A 27863-nucleotide genomic window follows, 5' to 3' on the forward strand; every position below is an offset into this window, starting at 1 on the left:
AGTGATTTATTCAGATGTCACCAGTTTTCCTTAATGGCCTTTTTGCTATTTGAGGATTTTATCCAAGATGCCACATTACATTTAGTCATCATGCCTCCGTAGCAGCATAATCTGTAACAGTTCTCAGTCTTTTCTTGTCCTTGATGACCTTTACTTTGGTCAGATTTTTGCAGAATGTCTCTCAATTTGAGTTTGTCCAGTGTTTTTCTCATGATTAGACTGATGTCATTGGTTTTGGGGAGGAAGATCACAGAGGTAACGTACTCCTCTCATCGCATTGTATCACGCTATCTATATGCTCTCTATAGCATGTTAACCTTGATCACCTGGTTGAGGTAGTGTTTGCCGTGTTTCTCCACTGTAAGGTTACCTTTCCCCCTTTTCATACTCTACTCTTTTCCGAAGTAAGCCACTAAGCACAGCCTGGGGCTGAGGGTGTGACGTTAAGTTCCATCTCTTGAAGAGGGAGAGTATCTACATAAATTATTTGGAATATTTCTGTAAGAGAGATTTGTCTGTTCTCCCCAATTGTTTATTTATTCAGTCACTTATTTATTTATATATGAATTCATGATTTTTGTTTTATGCTTTGATTATACTCCAATACTATGTTATTTATTTTGTTGCTCAAATTGTTCCAGCTTTGGCAATTGGGAGCTCTCTCATGTTGGCTCATTTGTCTCTTTGGCACACCTCTTCCTTTTATTTTTTGAGCACTTTTGAGCACTTTCTTACTTTCTGGCACAAGCTATTCATTCCTTTCCTCATCCCAGGAATCACCTATTTCTCCAAGGAGCCCTGGTTCCTTTATCAGAAGAAATCAAGACCCAGGCACTGGGCATTAAAATAGAATAGTTTATTTAATAAAATTAACACATTTTTCCCCAGAATCAGAAGGAAAATACAATACGGCTTACATAAGAAAAATATTTTTAATACTTGTAAAAAAATTCTCTCATTTTCATGGACAAAAAGTAACTCCCTAATTTATGAATTAATGAAAAATATTTTAAAACTGAATTTTAATTTTTATGTTATTATACAAATGGCTGATTGCAAATTTTATACACAAGGCATCAACAGTTTCAAGTGATAGATCAATTGAGAGTTCTTTATTTTTCTATGTAAAAAGAAAGAACAGTATAGTATGTTTCTCAAAGCTATTACAATGAGTTCATATTTGCATTTATCAATAATAGATATAATAGTAGAAGCTAAGAGAAGATGTAACATTCAAGTTTCAGCATTCTTTTCTGATTTAGTAAGTATTTTGTGTCCCTTATTCTTTAATTTCCCTATTTCTTTGGTGACAGTATACTGAGTGCCAAAGCCCTCAAATGTATACTTTGGCCATGGACAGTTGAGCAGTGACAGTTTTGAGTGTGATTACACTTTCTAACCAAACATTTTAAGCATTATTTATAATAATAGATACTATGCCATTTTCCGAAATTGTGGTCTAAAATTTAACCTGGGAAAATTGTTATTAATATAACAAAAATATTCCTTCCATACTCATTATTTATTGGGAAAGACCACCTATTGTGATGCACTAGTTTACTGTTCACTTTCCTGATTTTTTTTTAATAAGCTTAACTTTGTTTATTTGTTTTTTCTCAACAATAACTTCTAGTAATTCTGACATCAGTGTTGATAAAGTACTAGGTTGGTAGTCAGAGTTGGTACCAGGATACTTGAGACTGAGGATTTCGCTGAGGTCATTTATCTGCTATTTCCAGCCTCTTGATAAGTTGCCCCTAATTATTCATATATTTTTTATGAGCCATCTCATTGGAGCCAAGAAAAGGTCTATTCAGCTCCCTGCCATTGTTTTCCTTTAGTCGGGTGTCATTTTCATTTAAATTTGTTAATACTTATACTTCACCAACATTGTGTGGCAGCTCTTAGTATGCCAAAGTGGTATGGTGTTGGCAAAACCTCTCTATGTGCTTAAATAATTTCTATTCCATTGAGAAATTTAAGAAAGAGGGGAATATTCCTATCTCGTTTCTTAGAATTTTATTTTAAAAAGCTTGTTTTATTTCCACTTGTGCCCTCTTTTTCCTCAGAGTCAAAGATGAGTCAACAGTAGGAGTTGATAGATACACTGCTCTTCTTGGCATTACTATTCTCCTTCACATTTAAAGCTTATATCTCTCCTTCTGCCATCCATCTGTCCAGGAAGTTCCATAGTCACCCACTCTGAGGAGAGTCTTGTATATTAATTTTAAATTGTCAATACTTTAGCAAAGACTTTCTCCCCTTCCACAACACACCCACAAGCAGATAATATTTCAGTGTTTAGGTGTGTTGTAATTAAAGTATGGTTAAGGCACTAGTAACTGTTAGATTCCCATCTAAGGTGTGAGATTGGCTAAAGTGTCTGAGGTTACTTGATAAAATACAAACTAATCTCTGTGAAAATCTTTGTACTAGAATGTGTACAGTACAAATATTAAGGTTACTTAATGTTCATTAAACACCAAGTAATTGCAAAAATATTTTCAAAGAATAGAATCCTAACTCTGCTGTGTTTTTGGCCATCATATGTTGATCTGAAAGGATGGTAGAAGAAAACATACATGAAAATCTTTGTGAACTTGAAGTAGGACAAGATTTCTTAGGAAAAACACCAGAAAAGTATAAACCATAAAGAACAAACAAACAAAACGGCAAATAAGATGGAAAGCATTGGTTCTTTTGTAGACACTGTTAAGAAAATGAAGAGGCAAGCCCAAACTGGGTGAAAATATTTATAATAAATATATATGACAAAGGATTTGTATTCAAACAACCCAGTGAAAGAGAAGAATAGGCGAAATATTTGAACAGACATTTCACGAAACAAAATATACTTACTAATGGTCAGTAGGCACATGAAAAGATGCTCGGCATCATTTGTCATCCTTGGAAATGAAAGTTAAAACCACAGTGAGCTACCACTACAGACCCATGGAATGGCTAAAATTAAAAAAAAAAACAAAACTAAATACCATTGTTTATGAGATACAGTGCAAATGAAAGTACAACCTATTGCATTTTGGAAAACATTTGTCAGTTTCTTATAAAGCTAACATAATACCAGATATAAATTTACCGTAGGAAGCAAGTAATTTCACCAGTAGGTATTTATCCAAGAGAAACGAAAACATACATCCACATAAAGATATATACAAAAGCCCTCAGTATGGCTGTATTCCCAATACCCCCAAACTGGAAACAATGCAAATTCTAGCAACAGGTGATTGGATAAATGAATTGTGGCCTCTGCTAAATACTACACAACATTTAAAAGGATGGACTACTGAAACATGCAACAATATGATATGATGAATTTCAGAATAATTTTGCTGAGTGAAAGGAGCTGGTTCTAAACAAATTCATATTAATATATTTCCATTCATATGAAATTCTAGGGAAGGAAAAACTAACCTATAGCATATAGCTTATCAGTGTTGCCTGGGACAATGGATTGGTTGGGTGGGAGGTGCTTGCATGCAAAGGAACGTGAGGGAAATTTGAGGTAATGAGAATGTTCTATATTTAGATTTCGGTGGTAGTTATACATGTGAGTACATTTGTCAAATCTCATCTGACCATATATTTTGAAAAGTTGCATTTTAGTATAGGTATGTTGATTTAAAGAAATAAAGTTGATTTAAAGGAAAAGAGGTTGGAGATGAGGGAAGAGTTTGCAAATTTAGGGAAATTATATTCTAAAAACAACAACAACAAAATGAGTAGTATCTTCAAAACTAATGAGTAGAAAGAATCCTGAAGAGCAGTCAGTATGCATGAGAGGAGGGTGATATTCACCAGAATCTCTCTGATATGCTCAAAGGAAATACTTGGCTAGATTTTATTTTTGAACTTAAAGATCTTACTTAATGTTAAGCTCAATTTGGAAGAAAATAAAAGAGAACTTAGCATACTTGGGATAGAAATAGAAAGGGGGAAAGTCTACTAATTTGTGTAAAATAACATTTTACGTGAAGGAACAATAATGCTAGGTTCATATTTATTTAATCACCTAATGTTGGAATGAAGCACACATTTATTGGACTTAGAATCAGAAAACCAAGTTGTAGGACACTCAGACAATAAGAATTAGGATCATTGTTTTTTATAACCTGTCAAGAATGTCTAGTGCAGTCTCCAAAGGGTCAGAAAACCCAAATGTGTCATATGAGCATTAAGGAGATTCCTTCTGTTGGGATGATTTGCTTCTTTTGCAGAATAGTTTTTCCATATTCCCATGGGATTTGCTTTCACGTTATTGTGAATGGATTATTTCCAAAGTCTCTAAAATATATTAAAAGCAAATGAAGCCATAATTCTAAAAAAATAATTTATGAAGAAAATTATGGAAGAACACACACTGTTAGCTTTTAAAAACTTCAAGTGTAACTTGAGAGTACTTTGTTAATTTGTATTTAGATATACACTTGCATTGGTACTGCTGTCATTGAATGAAAGGGTAAATGATTTAAAATATGAAGTATAGATAACACATATCTGAAGGATTTACTATAGTATTTTATCTAAAGGGTGAATAAATTGGAATGACACCTAAATTACAGATCACTGAAACACAAATGGGATAAAAACTAGCTGAAACTGAAGATTTTTTATCCTATTTTTTGCTATGTTTTTCTCAACTTGATAATTAAATGCAGTTTATCAGATGTCATATAAGATTGATTTGCTTTTCTAAAACACTTTTCTCAAGATTTCCTAAGAGCAATAGAATTAAAATGACACACTGTAAGATAGATTTGAAAGTTAAAGTGAGAACAAAGTTTTCTCTAAGAATGATATTCAAATAATCAAGGTTACATGATGCAAATTTTAGAGTCTGCTTTCCGTAGTGCTTAGAATGACACATTTATTTCTGGGAAGTTGTGGGAGACCTTAACCCTTAAAGAAGTTAACCATGAAGCTTTATTTTGAGCTCATCTTCTTATGGAAGTTAAAAAAACCTTCATCTGATTCAGGCTTTCAAATTTCTGTAACTGAATGTCATGTCTGTCTCCTGAATATGATTTTTAAGGACATAATACTTTAATACGCTATGCAGAATATCAGTACTTTAGGAAAATATCAGATAATTCAACTACATATGAACTGTGCTCTATCACTTGCTTAATTTCTCATGAAAAAGCTAATGATGAGAGGAACAGCTCGAGAGTCTTGTTTTTCTATTTCTCCGAAAATGTTTTACTCATTTCTTATGTTAAAATCCTGCAGTAAATTGATTCTTAAGAAAACCTCTTTGTTTCCCCATTACATCATGTAATCAGATAGTGAAAGTCAGAAGTTCAGAATATTTCCTGATTTCGATCTAATAAGTGGCCAAGAAGCTCTGAATATATTTAGAAATTAGTAAGTAACTCACCTCAGTTATCTGGTGCCTGTATTTTCCTGTTTCCTTTAGTAGATTATTGTTCAGTTTTTATCTAATTTCCTCCTTTAGACATTTTAACTCAATGTTCAGGCTTATGTCAATTTCTAAAGAAGGTACATGTTGTATAAAATATTATACTGAGTATCTTGGGTCCTATATTTATAGTTCATATCCATTGTTTCTGGAATAGACAGTCAGAAGTAATCCTGCTTTAATGGATATTTAAAATGTGTCCAGGTTATTGTACACCTGAATCAAATGAATTGAAAATAATCTTTGAGTAGAAAGAGACACTAAGAATTTGTAGCAACTGCAGCGTGCATTCTTTGAATGTATTCTTTGAATGTATTCTTTTGTTAGAATTTGTCAGCTAAACTTGTCTACTTGTTCCCTTATCTCAATCAAGGTTAATTCATGTTTTTGCTTTAATCTTTACTGAAAGTTTTCCTGTATTTGTGTCCATGTACATTGGGAAATGGAACTGAAAAAATGTAGGTGTGCATTTTTTTTCCATGTTTTGTTTTCTTATCTACTTAAATGGAAGAATTCCTCTGAGAGAACGAGTTGAGAGCATAGTAAAATAACTTCTGTTGCTACCTATTATCAATATCTTTTTCTTGCTTTTAGAAAAAAATAATGACAAGCTTCTAACATGCATCTCTTTATATAGGCTAATCTCCCACTTAAGAAGTTTTAATTGATTACATTTTTAAAGGATGAGAAGAACAGCATTAGCCACATTCTGATAATTCTCTTATATTTGTGTAAATCTTTTGTCCTTAAATTTTTATTTAGCTGAATATAATAAGAAAGTTTGTCAAGAGCTATGAATATGGGAATTTTTAGAATTTAATATTTCTTCATTTTGCAATTGTAAATTAATGGCAGATATGCTTTTCATGATGAATTAAAAACTGGGTACAATGACTCAAATCTCCATAAAAGGAAAATATGAATAACACATATTTGAAAAATCAGCCTGAAAGGCATTGAAATAGCACCATAGTGAACCATTATAGGTATAGTTTAATTATCAAAAAAAGGTAAAAATATAAGTTAAGCAAATATAATACTAGATACCATCCTAACATAAAAGATGGTTATTATATTTAATAAAATACACTTGACATGCAAATTGAGAAGTGATAATTTGATTAATTTCTTAATTATTTCTAAATAAGGAATGATTCATTATACAATAATAATTTGAATTTTTCTACATCCATTTTCACTGATATATTTGTCTCTTATTTTAACAAGAAGAGTTAGATTCTAAATTAGGAATAATAAAAAATGACTACAAAAAAGTATCTCTTTAATTCAATTTTGTTTTTCTTGTAGAGTACAGATATGAGCCCAGCAAGTAGCACCACTTCACTTCCTGTTAGTCCTCTTACTGAAGAGTCATCGCCTTTCAAGGTAAAAAATAAATTGAAAACATTTTTAATAATTGTTTACAATACTTTTAGGATCTTTAAAAAATATTTATTTTACTATAGTAAAATAGGTAGTTCAGGCATAGATGGTGAGGTTAACTGCTTTAGTTCGTAAGGATCTTGTTTCAGATGTTAAAATTTTGTTGTTGTTTTGTCTGTCGTCATTCTACTTGCTAAATAAAGGTAGAGTTTGAATAGAAATTGGTACTTTATATAACACATTGTTTGCCTTGCATGTAAGAGACAGTGATTTCATTGTAATAGTTTGATGTCAGATGAATTATAGGTTTCAAATCTTTTATTTATATTAATTTAAGCAATAAGTTTGGAATGAATTATTCAGCACTCATTGAGTGGTTAAACTTTCATTAGCTGGTTAAATTTTCATTGATGACTCTAGGTCATAATTAATTAATTGTGTATTCTTTACAAACTAATGGTAAAAAATTAACATATGGAATCATTCTTCCAAACACTGCATTTTTTAAATATTTAAGTAAATACTCTAAGTATGATTAGCAGAATTCTTCAGTTTGGGAGTCTGTGTACATTACAAATATGAAGTCATCTTCCTGTTTTGCTATTTAAGATTAGATGTTTCTCTTTAAGCCAAAGCTTGTAAATTAGCTATTTTATATGTGTACCAGAGATTTTTGGATTTCCTTAGGATTATTGTAAATAAAGGGACTCCTTAAGATCATGGGAAAGAAAAAAAAAAACTTGGAAAGTTGGGATGATACACTTATGTGCAATGGTTTCAGTTTAGTTTAAAGACAGGTAAACATATTTTGGGGGGTTATGATGATTTGTATTTTATCATAACATTGTCATTGTTTTTCATATGAAGACAAAATCTTATTCAACTTCATATTGCTTACATCTAGTACAGCGACTGACATGGATTTCCATATACTCGATATTTGCTTTATTGTTAAAATGAAAATAATAGAAGGTTATAAATTCCATTGTGGGTCTTTAGTTTTCTAATTATAGGTGCTTTGTGGCTTAATGATAGACAATAATAACTGTTAAAGGCTCATTTTATGTCAGAGAATTGTTAAATACTAAACAGAATTCTGATTATATCATTTATTGAGAAATATTTTATCATTCTACAACAAAAGGAGAAAATAATACTAATGTTTCAAAGTTTAGTATTCCTTAATATTCCATCTTATAGTAGATGGGACAAAATTTAAAGAAAAATCATATTTTTAACCAGTTTCTAATAGAATTCTCACAGCATCACTAGAAACCATTTTCTCTTTTTAATATATTGATGATGACTACCTTCCTTGAAAATTAATATATATTTTAACAGAGGTAAAAGGAAATGTCAGATATATTACAAAATCTGCTGACATAAAGCTAATATAAATATAATTATTTTAGTTAGTTTCTCTGACTGGTTCTAAGAGATCAATATTTTTCCCGTGTTAATGTGTAAATATGCAGTTAAAACTTCCAAGTGCTTATAATATATAATATTGGCTTTTGCTAACCAATATAGTTATAGTACCTCTTAATTTACTTCTTCTGTGATAGGAATATTATTTATATTTTTTTGAAACAATTTTATCAGATATAGAAACATCCACTAGTATTTAAAGTATCTAAAATTACAGTTTCAAATTATACAACTCCTGCATTTGCTTCTTTTATTTTTAGTTTATAAATTGTTGTCATATAAATGATTAATAGAATTCTTATTTATCCTTATATAAACACAAAATATACAGAAACTATTTTGAGATGTACCTTAGCAGTATAGTACATTTTAATTGCAAAAAAATTTGTTGAAAACAAAAAAACATGGAAGACACTGAAGTTTTCCGATAATGATACCCTGAAAAATCTTGCAATTGTAATTCATTTATGTCAGAAACTTTATTTAAATTTTTGATATTTGACCTACATAGTAACTAGAAAAAAAATTGATTATCTTTTTTTTTTAACTCCCCAAGAATAAAATAAGATTAATCACCTTTGATACTTTAGTTGTATTTTCTAAGACAGTGATTTCAGCACCCAACTCCATAACCATCTGCCCTAATATTAGACAAGGAAGGCTTTTGAGAGATAAGCTTTGGTGGCCGGTTGAGAGACTTAATTATACATTTTCTTCTGGGAAGTAATTAGGTTAATAAAAGAAAGTATTCCATCCCTTTTCTTGGTCTATTTTGGAAGCACTCATATAACAGTTGGAGAAAGATATCCTGTTTTGGCTCAAGTGTTTATCCAAGTAAATGCTTTCCTTTAAATATTATCTTCAGAATGACATTCAGATTAAATTTATTTTAACCATACCGTTTGACATAATGACAAATGGTATGTAATATATTTTTTAAATCCCTAATAATTACCTTCCCACTAATATCTCTACCTATATTATTGACTTGAATGTTAGATGAGAAATTGGCTATCAATAGGAATGTACCACAGTGGGATCTATTAAATTTAAGGTAGTAGAAAACTGGTAGTATCCTGGAGACTTACCCAAGGAGTCAAGAGAGGTATGTTAAGCTTTGGAGATACGAGAATCAAAGATGACAATTAAATTTTGTTTGGGACCAGATGCTTCTTTTCCATAATAAGACTGTATTTTTTTGGCACTACTAGTACTGGAATACATACTTCAGTTTAATTTTTAAACAAAACCAGATCTGCTCTGAAAAATAACCCAAGCCCTGTATACTTACTCACGACTCTATTCCCTTACAGAACAGCTCACCTCATGCTAAATTTCTTGCCCTTACCATTTAAAACCCATTGCCATAGTGTTTTGTTTGGTTTAGTCTTTCAAAGATGAGGACAGTTCTCACAAAAAATCCATCTAGTCTTCTCTTAATAAATTGCAAGATCTGGGAAACTGCCTTTCTTTCAGATAGAACTGATTGATCAGAGGTAAGTAGGGTTTCTCCATCCGGACAGGGTACATGGATACCAGTTCACCACAGTCACCATTCCCTATTCACACCTGGCAGTGAAAGCATTTGAGTGAACCCCTTCATATAAAAAGATGTATAATTCACCATCCTCCACCTATACCACAGGTAATAAACTCACAGATTTCCCAGTCAGACTCTTGGTGCTGAGAAGTTTCTAGGAGTCCAGGTTTTGATAATTGTGCACACTATTGTTATGGACATATATTTGAAAACAAAGGGCAAATGCATAACTTCAATTTTTTAATAGAGTTTTCAGCATTCCATAAAATATACATATGTGGTCTGACACATATGCCGCTACATTATTATGGAAAGGCCAAGGGATAACTAATTTCACATGGGTGGAAACAATATTTTATCAAACAGCCATAATAGAATCATAGTAGTGCAAGTTAATTGATCTAAGTGAGACTTTGATATAAGGAAAAAGGGAGTAGACTGCTTAACTGTTAATTAAAAGTTTTATGTTTTTCTGTAGAATAACCAAGTTGACATTGTTAATTTTGATGTGCCCATTCTGCCCTATTCTACCTGTTCCCTCTGCCATTCTCCCTGATTTCCTTAATCTGCCTTGTCTCTTCCTTTGTTGGCCTCAGTCAGATGTACCACACCAAAAATGCTTTGGGGCCACCAAATATTACTGTTCTTTAGTAGGCTGACCCTTTTAATTTATTTGTGTATACACAGGTATTACAGCCTCCATCCATTCCTGGAACTAACATTCTTGAAGCTAAAGCTGGCTCACTGTTCCTGACCCCTCTGTTAATAGTACATTTGATTATGGGCCATGTTCTTTTTGCCAGCCACATTCATCACATATTTTTAAATGTATTTATTTGTTCTTCAATGAAGCCTGATGGCTAGATTTTAATCCCTTTTCCTCCAGAAAGCATCTTTCTTTGATTACATAAGTTAGACACAGGTATTATCCTGCCTTATTCTTTATCCTTATCCTGTGATAAAGTCAACAGGAAAGAAACAAATTCAATTTGCCTTTTCTTTAGACATTGTTTCAAAAGTGCACCAAGACTATCCTCCATTCACCAATCTTCAAAGTCTGAAAATAAAAGTCACCCATTGCCTTCATGACCCCATTGACTGCTGCTTCTCTGTGTTAGTGGGTTCCTGGCGTGTGTAAGGTGCTTGGGTATCCAGTGCCTAGAATGCACAGTGGAGCCACCCTCCCTGAAGTCCAGCCATCTTCCCCAGGAGCTGACACAAAGTGGTGCTGGGCTGTTTCCTGGGTCTCCTCTCCTATGGAGTTCCAAGGTTCTCTGACTACTTTTCTTCCTCCCCCTTATTTAAGCAAGGGACACAGAGGAAGAAATAGAAAAATACATGAAGGTCTCACAAATTTTATCCTGCTAGGCAATGCGGGGATGTTATGATCCACTTGACCATAGAGCCTAAACTCAGGACTTAGTAACATGTAGTAACACACATAGTTTGCTCTCAATTATATAAAATAAATATTGGGTAGAAAAAAAAACCCCAGAAAATATACAGTTATCAACAATCAACTATTTAGATGGACTATACTTAATTTTTTTCCTATAGTTTCTATAATGACCACTTATTTCTATTTTAAGAACAATATTTTTTTTTTTAAGAAAGCAGAAAAGAGAGTTGGGAACATTAGAGGCAGTGTAGCCTAGTTAAGAGACTTCCTAGGATCAAATCCCAGTTCTGCCACTTTCTATTTTTAGAACTGTGAGCCAGTTACTTTGTGTCTCAGTTTCTCCATCTGTAAAATGGGAACAATAGCAACTGCTTCTTCATTGTGTTCTTATAAGGTTAAACAAGTTATTAAATAGAAAGTGCTTAGAATAGCACATAGTGAACAGTAGATGTTTTAACCAATCTTTTTTTACAGAGATATCCGTTAGTTTAAAGCAAGAAAGTCCTATATATTAGAAATAACATGAAACAGAAATATTTCCACTCAACTCCTTGTACTTCATTTCTAAATGTGAGAGTAGAAATATAAAGTCTTTACTTTGATGAAGAAGAATAATGTTTAATGTTCATTCCTAGAAGGCATGCTGTTTATTTTATACCCTCGAGTATTCAGATGAGCTCATATATCAGTTTCCTCTCATGAAAAATAATTAATGGAAATGTTTATTAATTATGAGGGCGAAGAAGTTAATATAATGAATCTATCTTAGGGGGAAACTGGTAAATATACATAAAACATTACTTGGAAAAAAGGAATACATAATAGTTTGTGTAACCGTAGGATGTATGGTATCTTTTTATCAGGAACACATCACAGTATATTTTTCTTTAATTCCCCAAACCTCCCGCTGTGCATTAACCTGGTAACTTTCTAAATACAATCTCCACTGAAGGCACATTATTTAATCACATTAGATTCTGGGAAAAACCTCATTGTGAACAAAGCACTATTGATATTTTACTCTTTATATAACATCAATATACTACGTAGTGTCCGTTTATTTGGTCTAAAAACACCATAGTGGAAAAGAACACATTTGGAGACTCTGAGGGAGTGGAGTCAGATAGTGGTGTGACCTCATAACATCATCTGTTGCATATCCTGCATTGGTTGAGATTTTTTTGTGTGTTTATTGTTGTTTTTCATTTACTGAATTTAATGGTCTCTTTTTATTATTGGAATTCACTTTTTGGTTGTCCCAGAAAGAGCCCAAAATGATATATTCTGCATTTTTGGTTAGTTTTTGACTAGGCCATCTATTCATTCATTCATCTGTTGATGAATCAATTTATAAAATACCTACCATGTGCTTGATAATGTTCTAGACACTGGTGCTTCAATGTAAACAACACAGACTGAATTCCTGCTTTCATGGTATTTGGGTTCTAGCGAGGAGTGATACACAGCAAAAGAATAAATATATAACATGTCAGGTAGGGATGATAGATGCTATAATGAAAAATAAAGCAGGATTTGGAAGATAAGAAGTGACTTTAAAGTATGTTGCTCTTTCAAAAAGGATGGTCAAAGAAGGTTACTCTGATTAGGAGAGAGTTTAGCAGAGACTAAAATGAAAAACAAGAGAAAGCCACTCATCTATCTATGGGAAGAGGTTTGAGGACAAGTGCAAAAGCCATGAGGCAGGGGAACATTTGACCTTTTTAGGATCGGCAAGAGTGGCATTGTGGCTGGAGCAGAGTGAATGAGTGTGCAGGTAATAAAAGATCAAGTCAGAGAGAAACCAGATCATGAAGGGCCTTGTAGGCCGTGGTAAAGACTTGGAATCTTACATTGCATGAGATCGGAAACCACTGGACTGTTTTGGGAAAAAAGAATGACATAATCAGACTTTATTTTTTTATTTTTATTTTTATTTTTTTACTTATTGATTTTATTTTTGGCTGTGTTGGGTCTTCGTTTCTGTGTGAGGGCTTTCTCTAGTTGCGGCCAGCGGGGTCCACTCTTCATCGCGGTGCGCGGGCCTCTCACTATCGCGGCCTCTCTTGTTGCGGAGCACAGGCTCCAGACGCGCAGGCTCAGTAGTTGTGGCTCACGGGCCCAGTTGCTCCGCGGCATGTGGGATCTTCCCAGACCAGGGCTCGAACCCATGTCCCCTGCATTGGCAGGCAGATTCTCAACCACTGTGCCACCAGGGAAGCCCCAGACTTTATTTTAAAACTGTTACTCTGATTTCCATGTAGATGTAGGCAGCAAAAGGACATGGTAGAAGAAGGAAGGCTAAGCTCCTATAGGTAAGAGATGGCGGGGTAAATGTTGACAGGCTAATAAGCACTGGTGGCATTTTAGGTACATTCTGAGTGTGAGTCATCAGGATTTGTTAATAGAGTGTATGTGGGGTATCAGAAAAGAGCAATATCAAAGATTATCCCTGATTCTAGGGTTCTGTATATTTTCCTATTTTTACCTCTTTTGCTATCTTTCTGATGTTGCAAATAAATAGGTATCATGATGTAGCGATTAACAGAGTCTTCTCTGTGCGTGCACATTCCTGGGGTCTCTTCCTCTTTTCATAAGGACACCAGTCATAGTGGATTAGAGCCCTCACCCCCCATCCCCCTGCCGCCGTGGCCTCATTTCACCATCTCTTTAAAGACCTTGTATCCAAATACGGTTACGTTCTGAGGTCCTGGGAGTTGAAACTCCAACCTGCAAATTTTGAGGGGACTCAAGACTGCTATGTTAATTCTTTCCTGAACACAAGGCCAACCTTGACTCAAGGAAAGGAAAAATAAATTGCACCTCTTGATGGGGAATGACAAGGATTTGGAGCAATTTTTAATCTACCAGATAAATATGTGATATTCCTTTATTAATCCAGTTTTCAGCGCTATTAAATTCTCAGTGATGTGTGAGGGAGTTTGGATTTGAGGGAATGAAATAGAAAATGAGAGATTTCCTTAAATGTTTACACATATTCATCAGTGCACTTATTTGAGTATATTTTCCAATGCTATTTTAATTTCCATTAAATTTGGAAACTTCATTTAAATGTCCATATTTGAATTAACTTATAGTCCTTAAAACCTTGTGGTTGAGAATATCAAAGAATTATGGCTATAAAAATATTTTACTAAAGTCTTGATTATAAACACTGAGAGGAAAATTGAAATAACAACTACCAAACAATACTTTCTATGTTATGTCTATATAGTATTATTTTATGTTAACATTTTTCCTTCTGGTTTTGTCAAGATAAATTTTGAATAAACATTGTATCTATTATTTAACTTTTGCAGACAGCATCACTGATGTATTATGAATATTCACTGGAAAGAAAAATAATAATTGTATATCCTGATAAATCAAGTAAAATTATTTTTAAATAAATTAAAATTACTTTTACATAAATTAAAGCCAAAACAAATTTTAATTTTTCTTAAAAGGTATGCAGTATCTCTCAGCCATAGTAGACCTCAAGGGGAAATAAAAATTAATGGAAATAATAAGCAAATACTTTCATGTCGCTTGCTAGCTTTATATTGCTGTTAAATCCTTCTCACACACTGTCCAAATGGTTTCAGTAAGGCATGTCCAAGATATAGAACTTGTCAACATTAATACATGCTAAAAATAATGGCATACACCCTCCCACCTCATCCACAGGTCACACATTCATTTTCTTCCTTAAGTGCAAATCTCATTGAATTTCTTCATCTTTGCATAGGTTGCTGCCTTGGATTTCTCCTAACTTTTTTGAGTTCTCCATGTGGTAATGAGAGAAAACTTTCGTTGTAAAAAGGTTTATTTTAGCATACTTTCAGAGCATTGGGCCTACTCTGCTTACTGTGGTCAAAAAGTCCCTTTGACATATTTAGTGGGCAAAATTTACTCAGCATCTGTTAGAGATGATCTTGGAAAACCAAATTCAAGGATCCACTGTTTATATCATTGAGTTAAAAAGAGCTCCAGAAAACTACAAGATACATAGATTTGGATGGTACTTCATAATTGCCAAAAGTGAGGATTTTCTAGGAAAAGCTTGAATTTAGAATACAGGTACAGAACATTGGAGGAAAGAATTCAGGTACACAATGTGAAAAGGTCTGGATTAATTTGTACATAAAAGACAGGATATTGAATTACTGCTAGCAAAATTCTAAAGCCAATAAAAGCCTTGAAATTTGGGGAAATAAAAACAACTTTCTGTGTGTTTCTTGAAAGAAAATGAATTTTAAGAAACTGAGTCATTATGACCTCAACCTTGGTTTGCGGACCCACTTAAGAGTGGATTGGCGTCACTGAAATATATGTTCTGTCTGCCGACAAGAGGCCAGGACAGATTTATTTGGAAACAGTTGATGTCAGCAATGTGCTCTGTTCCTCAATACCTGTTGGTCCCTAGTGTCTAGAAAACCTTGATGTGAGATAATAGCGGATGTGGCAGTCCTTGCTCTGCACACCAGTATTAACAAGATTTCTTTTAACGTTTAATGCAGACGTCAGATATTGGAATTGGCTTGGGATTAACACTATATTTAAGATAATATCATTATTAATGATAATTTAAGCAGTTGATCTCATGTTTAGTACATAAGTGTTTATTTTTTATCTTAACATTACCATTTCATATACATTCTGGATCATATACACTTATTCTTTGTTGTTTTAAAATATAATCTCTTGCATTACTTCAGGATTTACCTATAAGTGTGAAGTATACTGTAACATTTTTTTTAAAATAAGAAATTAGTAATCAAGGTAAAATTCCAAGGCTGCGATTCATTATTAACATGCCCATTTGAGATGGACCGTGAATATGAGAAGCTGTCAGAGGTGGACTCAGCATGAGTTTAGTTTATCTGGCAATGACTTCCATCTGTTCTATCTTGGAATCATCTACTTAAATAACAAATGAATTTTGGAAGCTGAATCATATCAGCGGTAAAATAAAATGTGCAAGGAATTAAGTACAGTTAGTTCTGCCATACATCAAATAATTTAGAAATGATTGTATTTACTTTGGTAACTACACAAGGTTATAGAATATTAGACCTAAAGTGTTTTATTAAGACATTGGACATCCTTTGTTTTAATTATACTATACGGGGGTATTAAATGGCCATGCTGACAGATGCAATACAGGGAGTGAAATAAGCAAATATTCTGTTCTGAGGTTTTTTGTATCACAGATTTAACATTTCTTCAGTGCAGTTTTCAAAGCACACATAAATAATTTGTCAGAGATTCTAATACCTGTAGTAACTCTGCTGGGCAAAATTGGCACATGGATGACACAAGTTAAAAGTTGGGATAGTCATTATGAATAAACAGAAAATTCTGTTTACCCTTGTCTACAGTAAAAGATATTCTTAATAGTTTAGGGAAGTGTATGAACATTACTTTATTTTTGTTGTTGTTATTCGCTTATTTTATTTTATTTTTAATTTTTTTTTTATTAGAGTATAGTTGCTTTACAACATTGTGTTAGTTTCTGCTGTACAGCAAAGTGAATCAGTTATACATATATTGAATACACATATCCCCTCTTTTTTAGATTTCCTTCCCATTTAGGTCACCACAGAGCATTGAGTAGAGTTCCCTGTGCTACACAGTAGGTTCTCATTAGTTATCTATTTTATACATAGTAGTTATGTATGTCAATCCCAATGTCCCAATTGATCCCACCTCCCCTTTCCCTCTTGGTAACCATACATCTGTTCTCTATGTCTGTGACTCTATTTCTGCTTTGCAAACAAGTTCATCTGTATCATATTTCTAGATTCCACATATAAGCAATATTTTATGGTATTTGTTTTTCTCTTTCTGACTCACTTCACTCCGTATGACAGTCTCTAGGTCCATCCACATCTCTGCAAATTGCACAGTTTTGTCCCTTTTTATGGCTGAGTAATATTCCATTGTATATATGTACCACATCTTCTTTATCCACTCCTCTGTCGATGTACATTTAGGTTACTTCCATGTCCTGGCTATTGTAAATAGTGCTGCAATGAGCATTGGGGTGCATGCATCCTTTCGAATTATGGTTTTCTCCAGATGTGTGCCCAGGAGTGGGATTGCTGGGTCATATGGTAGCTCTATTTTTAGTTTTTTAAGGAATTTCTGTACTGTTCTCCATAGTGGCTATACCAATTTACATTCCCACCAACAATGCAAGAGGGTTCCCGTTTCTCCACATCCTCTCCAGCATTCATTGTGTGTAGATTTTTTGATGATGGCTATTCTGACCGGTGTGAGGTAATACCTCACTGTAGTTTTGATTTGCATTTCTCTAATAATTAGTGATGTTGAGCATCTTTTCTTGTGTTTTACTTTAAAATGCATTCCAAAAGAGATCAGGAAGGGTGCAATGTGCTTTTGCAAATACTTAACTTTTATCCTCTTGGATAGTGACTTATTCATAGCACAAGAAATTAGGAGGTAAACAATTGCCAGATGGATATTAGACTCTAATCAACAGCCTAATAGAATAATTTTGAAGATAGATGTAATTTGAATATTCTGAGTAATTATTGATATCAGATTTTCAGCTAAGGAAATTCTCTGTTTTCTTTTAAGTTTTTGCATTATATTATCAGCAGTCAGCTTCTGTCTGTACTGGGACTTGCCCTTTTTCTCAGGTAATCTCTTTTACTCTAGTAAATCTGATAAGGAACTCTTATCTCAGGAGATGTGACAAGCACTGATAATGTTGGCTAAACCTGTTATATTAGAATCTTATTGCATGTATTTCTTATTAAGAGTAAAAATTCAAGTTCTTTTCTTCTTTCCCACATAACATCTGTGAAACAATTTATGTTCTTCCTCACCAAGGGAAAAGAAAATCCCTTCTTATATATAAATATATATAGGAATCTGTTTCAACAACCTTTATTCCTTACAGACTCCCACACAGGCAACTTCTTTTTCCATGTCTCCAAGCTTTTTCCCTCCTTCTGTCTCCTTGGTGACCAAAGTTGACCTAGTACAGAGAACCAGACCTATCACCTTCTGACTCACCCTCTCCCCAAAGGTACTGAAAAACCTTGAGGAAATTCATACACTGAGTTAAAACTCTCAGCGGAAAACAAAAAAGTGATTCATTTTAATCAAGTCAGAAAATAGACTTGTCCTCCATTCTCTATGTAATGCCAAACACCTGTGCTATCTTAGACTAGTCACTAGACTTAATGATGTCTGTGTTAGTCCAAGCTGCTTATTTTGACCCTAAAAAAAAAAAAAAGAATAAAATTCATTAAAGTAGTTAGGCCCTGCTTAACAAGAAAGTCTTTGGCAGCAGTATTTGAGCTGAAAGTTTTTAAAAAGCTAAGCAGAATTGTCAAAGAAGAATTAAGCCCCCTTTTCTCCCTTAAGTGTCTTTGCCAGACAATAGAAACTTTGGCAATAGAGCCAAGTAGGAAAATGGAGCTGTGCCAGCTGCTACACCACGTTAAAGAGAGATGGGTCATAATTTCTGGTAATGATGCCTACAGGAATAAAACCGACAGTGGTCTCTCCTCTTGTTAACATTAGCTGTTTCTCTCCTTCTCTTTCTTGTTCTTTCCTGTGGGCCTTACTCACTTAGTGATAATAGTTCTACTATTATCATTTCTCACTATTTCTGTTATTTTCTTGAATGTAGTGAGTCATTCAGAGCAATCAACAAACATTTATTGAGTTCCTACTATGTGTAAGACCTTATGTAAAGGTACTGGGGCAGAAATATTTTCTTCAGACTGTGTAAAGCTACAGAATATCATAATGCCGCTTGTAGTTCACGTGCCTGCAAAAATTCAAGTAATTTCAAAAGTTCAGAGATGCAGTTGAGGAAGGGAAGTGTCGTGAGGCAAAGGAGAAGTAAGCGCCAAGGTCTCAAGCTAGACCACGAAGGTCTAGAATTGTAAATTTCAGTTGCGTGTTGCCCACGTGGCAAGGAAGAATTTGTTTGTTGTGAAGGACTTCACATGCTTTATAGAGAACTTTGACTACCTTCTACAAGCAGTGAGGTACAGGGAGCAAGCAAGAGTTGTGTCTTAGTCTGTTCAGGCTGCTCTAAGAAAATATCATAAACTAGGAAGCATATAAACAACAGAAATGTATTTATTTCTCACAGTTCGGGAGGCTAGGAAGTCCAAGATCAAAGCACTGGCAGATTCAGTGTCTGGTGAGGGCCCACTTCCTAGACGCCCTCTTTTTGTCTTTTCGTTGTAGCCCTCACATGGTAAAAGTAGCAAGGGAGCTGTCTGAGGCCTTTTTTATAAGGGCACTCAGCCCATTCCTGAGGGCTCTGACCTCATGGTTTAATCCCCTCCCAAAGGCCCCACGTCCTAATATTATCACCTCGGCATGTTAAGATTTCAACATATAAAGGTTGGGGGACACACACATTCATACCATAGCAAGTTGAACAAATTTTAAGATGCAAAATGAAGAAAATTTTATAATTCTTCTTGAGCTCGATTTCCACAGAATGGGCTCTGAGCTTCATTCGAAATTTGACAATTCCTAGAAAATCAAATGGTACTAATCAAATACAAATGATAAGAAATTAGGAAGGATTTTCATGTTATCCACTATTATTGATTGCCTTCATCTGTACATGCAGATGCAGATCTGTTCATCAAATAGGATGAAGATTGTCTATATCTTTATTAAAATAATAGAGTTTATAGGTAGTCTAGGTTTTCATAAATATACACTAAAATATCCATATATTTATATTTACCTAATTGTTATATCTTAAAAAGTTGTAGTTAGTGTATTACTTTCATTTTGTTCCTGTAACAACTTACCACAAACTTGATGCCTTTAAACAATTCTCATTTTAGTTTCATATAGTTCTGAAAGTCAGAGGTCAGAATTAGGTCTCCCTAGACTGGAATCAAAGTGTTGGCAGAGCTGAGTTTTTTCTGGAGACTCTGGGAGATAATCCATTTACTTACTTTTTTGAGCTACAAGAGTTTGCCTGCATTCCTTTGCCTCTTTCCATCTTTAAAACAATGGCCTATTAAGCCTTTCTTATGATGGATGCATCACTCTGATTCTGACTCTCTGTTTCTCCCTATGATATTTAAGGACCTTCATGAATTCACTAGGTCCACCAGATAACCCAGGAAAATCTCCCTATTTTAAAGTCAGGTGATTAGCTACCTTAATTTCATCTTCAGTCTTAATTCTCCTTTGCCATGGACATCATTGGAGGAAGAAAAGGGGCATTATTCTTACTATCACAGTTAGTAATGACACATATGTAAGATCTGGGTCTTATTCCTGACATAGGAATCTTTGTTCATAATCGCTGAGCTGATTATTTAAATAATTAGCATGCATTACTCTTCTTTTTCTGTCAATTGTTAATTGGTTATTATATTAATACAGAGTAAGGAATATCCACTGTGCTGAATTATAAAAGCTATTTCCTTTATCTTCAGTTTTCTGTCTGGCAAACTTCTAATCCTCACTTAATGTCCAATTAAATGCCACCCCCTTTGTGAAACTTCTTCCCCAAAGTCTCCACAATACTTTAATTTCACTTCTAATATAGAACTATAAAATTATATTATAAATATATTTACAGTCTTCCCCAATAGATGCAGATTTTCATAAATACAGATATATTTTATATTCTTTATATTCCCTATTTCAGTGTCTAGTATAGAACTAGTATATAATATACTAATAGTAGATGAAAGAATGAATTGTTGTATGAATTAATGGTGAAAAAAAGCTCACTTAAGACCTAGTTTCTTTTCTAGTGTTTTTTCATAATAAAATTGAAATACTCATTTTATTACATTAGCCATTGATAAGCTGATACATATAACAAAGCCTATCAAGCTATACAAGTAGCCTACCAAATTTTCTGTAGCTTATCCCTTTTTTTCCCTACAACTCTATAAACATAGCTGGACCAATCCTGGATACAAATTATCTGTATGAGACTAACTTGGTGCTAGGGAATTCAGTATTTAATTGCTCTTGTTATTTGTCAGTATCTCATCTTGTGGTCTGAAAATCTGGCTTCTGCTTTAGCAGGTATTTATGTAATAACCATTGCCTAAGAGATAACTGCATTCCTGCCAACAGCTGTTTGGATTTATAAATATTACCTTTCCTAAGATTATTCTATAGCCAAATGCTATATACATTTCAAGTTTCTCTAAATTGGAAATCCTAAAAGCTATCTACTTCTTTTGAGTATTAAACCTCAATACACATGATTATTGTCTCATTTTACAGATAAGGAAATTGAAGCTTAGAGCAGTTAAGAACCTGACTAGAGGTCACAGTGCTGGTAATTGGCTCAGCTGGAATTCCAACTCAGGTTTCTAAAATTCTAAAGACTGTAGCTTGAACTACTATACTACAGAAAGTCTACAGTGTTTTTATTTTAATTATAATTCTGCCTGATCATTGGTTTTATATAACTGAAGTGGATAAACACACAAATAGAGGCAGAGATAGAAGAAGAGACAGAAGAAGAGAAGATAAGAGAAGTGAAGAGAGGAAAAGAAAAGGGAATGAAAGAAAAGAAAAGAAAAAAAAGAAAAAAAAAAGAAATAGTAAACATCCCTCCATTCCTCAGGCTTGACATTTATTGAGATCATAATTCTACTAAGATTATGTATTTCTTTTACTAACAGACCTAATAAGTTTAAGCCATCTTTGCAATCCTGGAATAAAAGCCACCTGGAATATTGGTTAGTTTTCATAGATCCAAAGAATATAATTTGCTTTAGCTAGTTGAAACGGAAGTGATTTTATTATAGGATATTTGACAGTTTAAAGAATTTCTTGGAAGGTCATCAAACTGGGCTTAGATATGTAGGGAAAAAATGCCAGGAGAGATTCCTGCCTGGAAGGGATAATCTATGCTGTCAGGTTGAGAGCAATAAAGGGAAAAAGGATGAGGATATGGGGTTTTCAACATTTTTTTTTTAACATCTTTATTGGAGTATAATTGCTTTACATTGTTGTGTTAGTTGCTGCTGTATAACAAAGTGAATCAGCTATACATACACATATCCCCCATATCCCCTCCCTCTTGCATCTCCCTCCCACCCTCCCTATTCCACCCTTCTAGGTGGTCACAAAGCACCAAGCTGATCTCCCTGTGCTATGTGGGTGCTTCCCACTAGCTAGCTGTTTTACATTTGATAGTGTATATATGTCAATGCCACTCTCTCACTTCGTCTCGGCTTACCATTCCCTCTTCCCATGTCCTCAAGTCCTATCTCTATATCTGCGCTTTTATTCCTGTCCTGCCCCTAGGTTCTTCAGAACCTTTTTTTTTTTTTTAGATTCCATATATATGTGGTAGCATACGGTATTTGTTTTTCTCTTTCTGACTTACTTCACTCTGTATGACAGACTCTAGGTCCATCCACCTCACTACAAATAACTCAGTTTCGTTTCTTTTTATGACTGAGTAATATTCCATTGTATATATGTGCCACATCTTCTTTATCCATTCATCTGTCCATGGAAACTTAGGTAGCTTCCATGTCCTGGCTATTGTAAATAGTGCTGCAATGAACATTGTGGTACATGACTCTTTTTGAATTATGGTTTCTCAGGGTATATGCCCAGTACTGGGATTGCTGGGTCATATGGTAGTTCTTTTTAGTTTTTTAAGGAACCTCCATACTGTTCTCCATAGTGGCTGTATCAATTTACATTCCCACCAACAGTGCAAGAGGGTTCCCTTATCTCCACACCCTCTCCAGCATTTACTGTTTGTAGATTTTTTGATGATGGCCATTCTGACTGGTGTGAGGTGATATCTCATTGTAGTTTTGATTTGCATTCCTCTAATGATTAGCGATGTTGAGCATCATTTCATGTGTTTGTTAGCAATCTGTATATCTTCTTTAGAGAAATGTCTATTTAGGTCTTCTGCCCATTTTTGGATTGGGTTGTTTTTTTTTTGATATTGAACAGCATGAGCTGCTTGTATATTTTGGAGATCAATCCTTTGTCAGTTACTTTGTTTGCAAATATTTTCTCCCATTCTGAGGGTTGTCTTTTCATCTTGTTTATGGTTTCCTTTGCTGTGCAAAAGCTTTTAAGTTTCATTAGGTCCCATTTGTTTATTTTTGTTTTTATTTCCATTTCTCTAGGAGGTGGGTCAAAAGGATCTTGCTGTGATTTATGTCATAGAGTGTTCTGCCTATGTTTTCCTCTAAGAGTTTGATAGTGTCTGGCCTCACATTTAGGCCTTTAATCCATTTTGAGTTTATTTTTGTGTATGGTGTTAGGGAGTGCTCTAATTTCATTCTTTTACATGTAGCTATCCAGTTTTTCCAGCACCACTTACTGAAGAGGCTGTCTTTTCTCCATTGTATATTCTTGCCTCCTTTATCAAAGATAAGGTGACCATATGTGCGTGGGTTTATCCCTAGGCTTTCTATCCTGTTCTGTTGATCTACATTTCTGTTTTTGTGCCAGTACCATACTGTCTTGATTCCTGTAGCTTTGTAGTATAGTCTGAAGTCAGGGAGCCTGATTCCTCCAGCTTTGTTTTTCTTTCTCAAGATTGCTTTGGCCATTCGGGAGTCTTTTGTTTTTCCATACAAATTGTGAAATTTTTTGTTCTAGTTCTGTGAAAAATGCCATTGGTAGTTTGATAGGGATTGCATTGACTCTGTAGATTGCTTTGGGTAGTAGAGTCATTTTCACAATGTTGATTCTTCCAATCCAAGAACATGGTATATCTCTCCATCTGTTTGTATCATCTTTAATTTTTTTCATCAGTGTCTTATTGTTTTCTGTGTACAGGTCTTTTGTCTCCTTAGGTAGGTTTATTCCTAGGTATTTTATTCTTTTTGTTGTAATGGTAAATGGGTGTGCTTCCTTAATTTCTCTTTCAGATTTTTTGTCATTAGTGTGTAGGAATGCAAGAGATTTCTGTGCATTAATTTTGTATCCTGCTACTTTACCAACTTCATTAATTAGCTCTAGTAGTTTTCTGGTAACATCTTTAGGATTTTCTATGTATAGTATCATGTCATCTGCAAACAGTGATAGTTCTACTTCTTCTTTTCCAATTTGCATTCCTTTTATTTCTTTTTCTTCTCTGATTGCCATGGCTAAAACTTCCAAAACTATGTTGAATAATAGTGGTGAGAGTTGGCAACCTTGTCTTATTCCTGATCTTAGAGGAAATGTTTTGAGTTTTTCACTTTTGAAAATGATGTTGGCTGTGGGTTTGTCATATATGGCCTTTATTTTGTTGAGGTAAGTTCCCTCTATGCCTACTTTCTGGAGAGATTTGTCATGAATGGGTGTTGAATTTTGTCAAAAGCTTTTTCTGCATTTGTTGAGATGATATATAGTTTTCATCCTTCAATTTGTTAATATAGTGTATCACATTGATTGATTTGCATATATTGAAGAATCCTTGCATTCCTGGGATAAACCCCACTTGATCATGGTGTATGATCCTCTTAATGTGCTATTGGATTCTTTTTGCTAATATTTTGTTGAGGATTTTTTCATCTACGTTCATCAGTGATATTTACCTGTAGTTTTCTTTTTTTGTAACATCTTTATCTGGTTTTGGTATCAGGGTGAAGGTGACCTCATAGAATGAGTTTGGGAGTGTTCCTCCCTCTGCTATATTATGGAAGAGTTTGAGAAGGATATGTGTTAGCTCTCCTCTAAATGTTTGATAGAATTTGCCTGTGAATCCATCTGGTTCTGGGCTTTTGTTTGTTGGAAGATTTTTAATCACAGTTTCCATTTCAGTGCTTGTGATTGGTCTGTTTATATTTTCTATTTCTTCCTGGTTCACTTGCAGAAGGTTGTGCTTTTCTAAGAATTTGTCCATTTCTTCCAGGTTGTCCATTTTATTGGCATAGAGTTGCTTGTAGTAATCTCTCATGATCCTTTGTATTTCTGCAGTGTCAGTTGTTACTTCTCCTTTTTCATTTCTAATTCTGTTGATTTGAGTCTTCTCCCTTTTTTTCTTGATGAGTCTGGCTAATGGTTTATCAATTTTGTTTATCTTCTCAAAGAACCAGCTTTTACTTTTATTGATCTTTGCTATCATTTCCTTCATTTCTTTTTCATTTGTTTCTGATCTGATATTTATGATTTCTTTCCTTTTGCTAACTTTGGGGGTTTTTGTTCTTCTTTCTCTGATTGCTTTAGGTGTAACGTTAGATTGTTTATTTGAGATGTTTCTTGTTTTTTGCAGTAGGATTGTATTGCTATAAACTTCCATCTTAGAACTGCTTTTGCTGCATCCCATAGGTTTTGGGTCATCATGATTTCATTGTCATTTGTTTCTAGGTATTTTTTGATTTCCTCTTTGATTTCTTCAGTGATCTCTTGGTTATTGAATAGTGTATTGTTTAGCCTACCTGTGTTTGTATTTTCACAGATTTTTTCCTGTCATTGATATCTAGTCTCATAGCGTTGTGGTTGGAAACGATACTTGGTACGATTTCAATTTTCTTAAATTTACCAAGGCTTGATTTGTGACCCAAGATATGTTTTATCCTGGAGAATGTTCCATGAGCACTTGAGAAGAAAGTGTATTCTGTTGTTTTTGGATGGAATGTCCTATAAATATCAGTTAAGTCCATCTTCTTTAATGTATCACTTAAAGTTTGTATGTCCTTATTTATTTTCATTTTGGATGATCTGTCCAGTGGTGAAAGTCAGGTGTTAAAGTCCCCTACTATGATTGTGTTACTGTCGATTTCCCCTTTTATGGCTGTTAACATTTGCCTTATGTATTGAGGTGTTCCTATGTTGGGTGTATAAGTATTTACAATTGTTATATCTTCTTCTTGGATTGATCCCTTGATCATTATGTAATGCCCGTCTTTGTCTCTTGTAATAGTCTTTATTTTAAAGTCTATTTTGTCTGATATGAGAATTGCTCCTCCAGCTTTCTTTTGATTTCCATTTGCATGGAATATCTTTTTCCATCCCCTCACTTTCAGTCTGTATGTGTCCCTAGGTCTGAAGTGGGTCTCTTGTAGACAGCATATATACGGGTGTTGTTTTTGAATCCTTTCAGCCAGTCTATGTCTTTTGGGTGGAGCATTTAATCCATTTACATTTAAGGTAGTTATTGATATGTATGTTCCTATTACCATTTTCTTAATTGTTTTGGGTTTGTTTATGTAGGTCTTTTCCTTCTCTTGTGTTTCCTGCCTAGAGAAGTTCCTTTAGCATTTGTTGTTGAGTTTGTTTGGTGGTGCTGAATTCTCTTAGCTTTTGCTTGTCTGTAAAAGTTTTAATTTCTCCCTCGAATCTGAATAAGATCCTTGCTGGCTAGAGTAATCTTGGTTGTAGGTTTTTCCTTTTCAGCACTTTAATTATGTCCTGCCACTCCCTTCTGGCTTGCAGAGTTTCTGCTCAAGGATCAGCTATTAACTTTATGGGGATTCCCTTGTATGTTATTTGTTGCTTTTCCCTTTCTGCTTTTAATATTTTTTCTTTGTATTTAATTTTTGATAGTTTGATTAATACGTGTCTTGGCATGTTTCTCCTTGGATTTATCCTGTATGCGACTCTCTGTGCTTCCTGGACTCGATTAACTATTTCCTTTCCCATATTAGGGAAGTTTTCAACTATAATCTCTTCAAATGTTTTCTCAGTTCCTTTCTTTTTCTCTTCTTCTTCGGAGACCCCTATAATTTGAATGTTAGTATGTTTAATGTTGTCCCAGAGGTCTCTGGACTGTCCGTCAGTTGTTTTCATTTTTTTTTCTTTATATTCTGTTCTGTTAATTCCACTATTTGTCTCCAGGTCTACTTATTCCGTTCTTCTGCCTCAGTATTCTGCTATTGAATCCCTTCTAGAGAATTTAAATTTCATTTATTGTGTTGTTCATCAGTGTTTGTTTGCTCTTTAGTTCTTCTAGTTCCTTGTTAAACGTTTCTTGTATATTCTCTATTCTGGTTTCTAAGATTTTGGATCAATCTTTACTATCATTACCTGAATTATGTTTCAGGTAGACTGCCTATTTCCTCTTCATTTGTTTGTTCTGGTGGGTTTTTTCCTTGCTCTTCATCTGCTGTGTATTTCCTCTGTCTTCTCATTTTGCTTAACTTACTACTGTGTTTGGAGTCTCCTTTTCCGCAGCTGCAGGTTCCTAGTTCCCATTTTTTTGGGTTGGTCTGCCCTCAGTTGGTAAGGTTGTTCAGTGGTTGTGTAGGCTTCCTGGTGGAGGGGGACTATGCATGTATTCTGGTGGATGAGGCTGGATCTTGTCTTTCTAGAGGGCAGGACCACATCCAGTGATGTGTTTTGGGGTGTCTGTGAACTTAGTATGATCTTAGGCATCCTCTCTGCTAATGGCTGGAGTTGTGTTCCTGTCTTGCTAGTTGTTTGGCACAGGGTGTCCAGCACTGTAGCTTGCTGGTCATTGAGTGGAGCTGGGTCTTAGCCTTGAGATGGAGATCTCTGGGAGAGCTCTCGCTGATTAATATTATGTGGGGCCAGGAGGTCTCTGATGGTCCAATGTCCTGAACTCGGCTCTCCCACCTCCGAGGCTCAGGCCTGACACCCGGCCAGAACACCAAGACGTTGTCAGCCACACAACTGGAGTGCCTTCAGAGTTGGAGAAGCTGGCCTGCAATGGCTGTCCTTCTGCGCTGCACATTAGAATCACCTGCTTCTTCCTTGTTTTGCCCCAAAGG

The 27863-nt window shown here is 34.4% G+C and overlaps 1 protein-coding gene across 3 annotated transcripts in view; it reads left to right on the forward strand.

Annotated features, from left to right (window-relative positions):
• CCSER1 (coiled-coil serine rich protein 1) overlaps positions 1-27863 on the forward strand; it is a 1333501-nt gene that overhangs the window by 535291 nt on the left and 770347 nt on the right. For all 3 annotated transcript variants that reach the window (XM_036852949.1, XM_036852947.1, XM_036852948.1), the window contains exon 7: positions 6746-6823. In XM_036852949.1, the coding sequence (XP_036708844.1) occupies positions 6746-6823 (78 nt within the window). The remainder of the gene's footprint in view (positions 1-6745; positions 6824-27863) is intronic.

This window comes from Balaenoptera musculus, chromosome 5 (assembly GCF_009873245.2).
Source record: "Balaenoptera musculus isolate JJ_BM4_2016_0621 chromosome 5, mBalMus1.pri.v3, whole genome shotgun sequence".
NCBI lineage: Eukaryota > Metazoa > Chordata > Mammalia > Artiodactyla > Balaenopteridae > Balaenoptera > Balaenoptera musculus.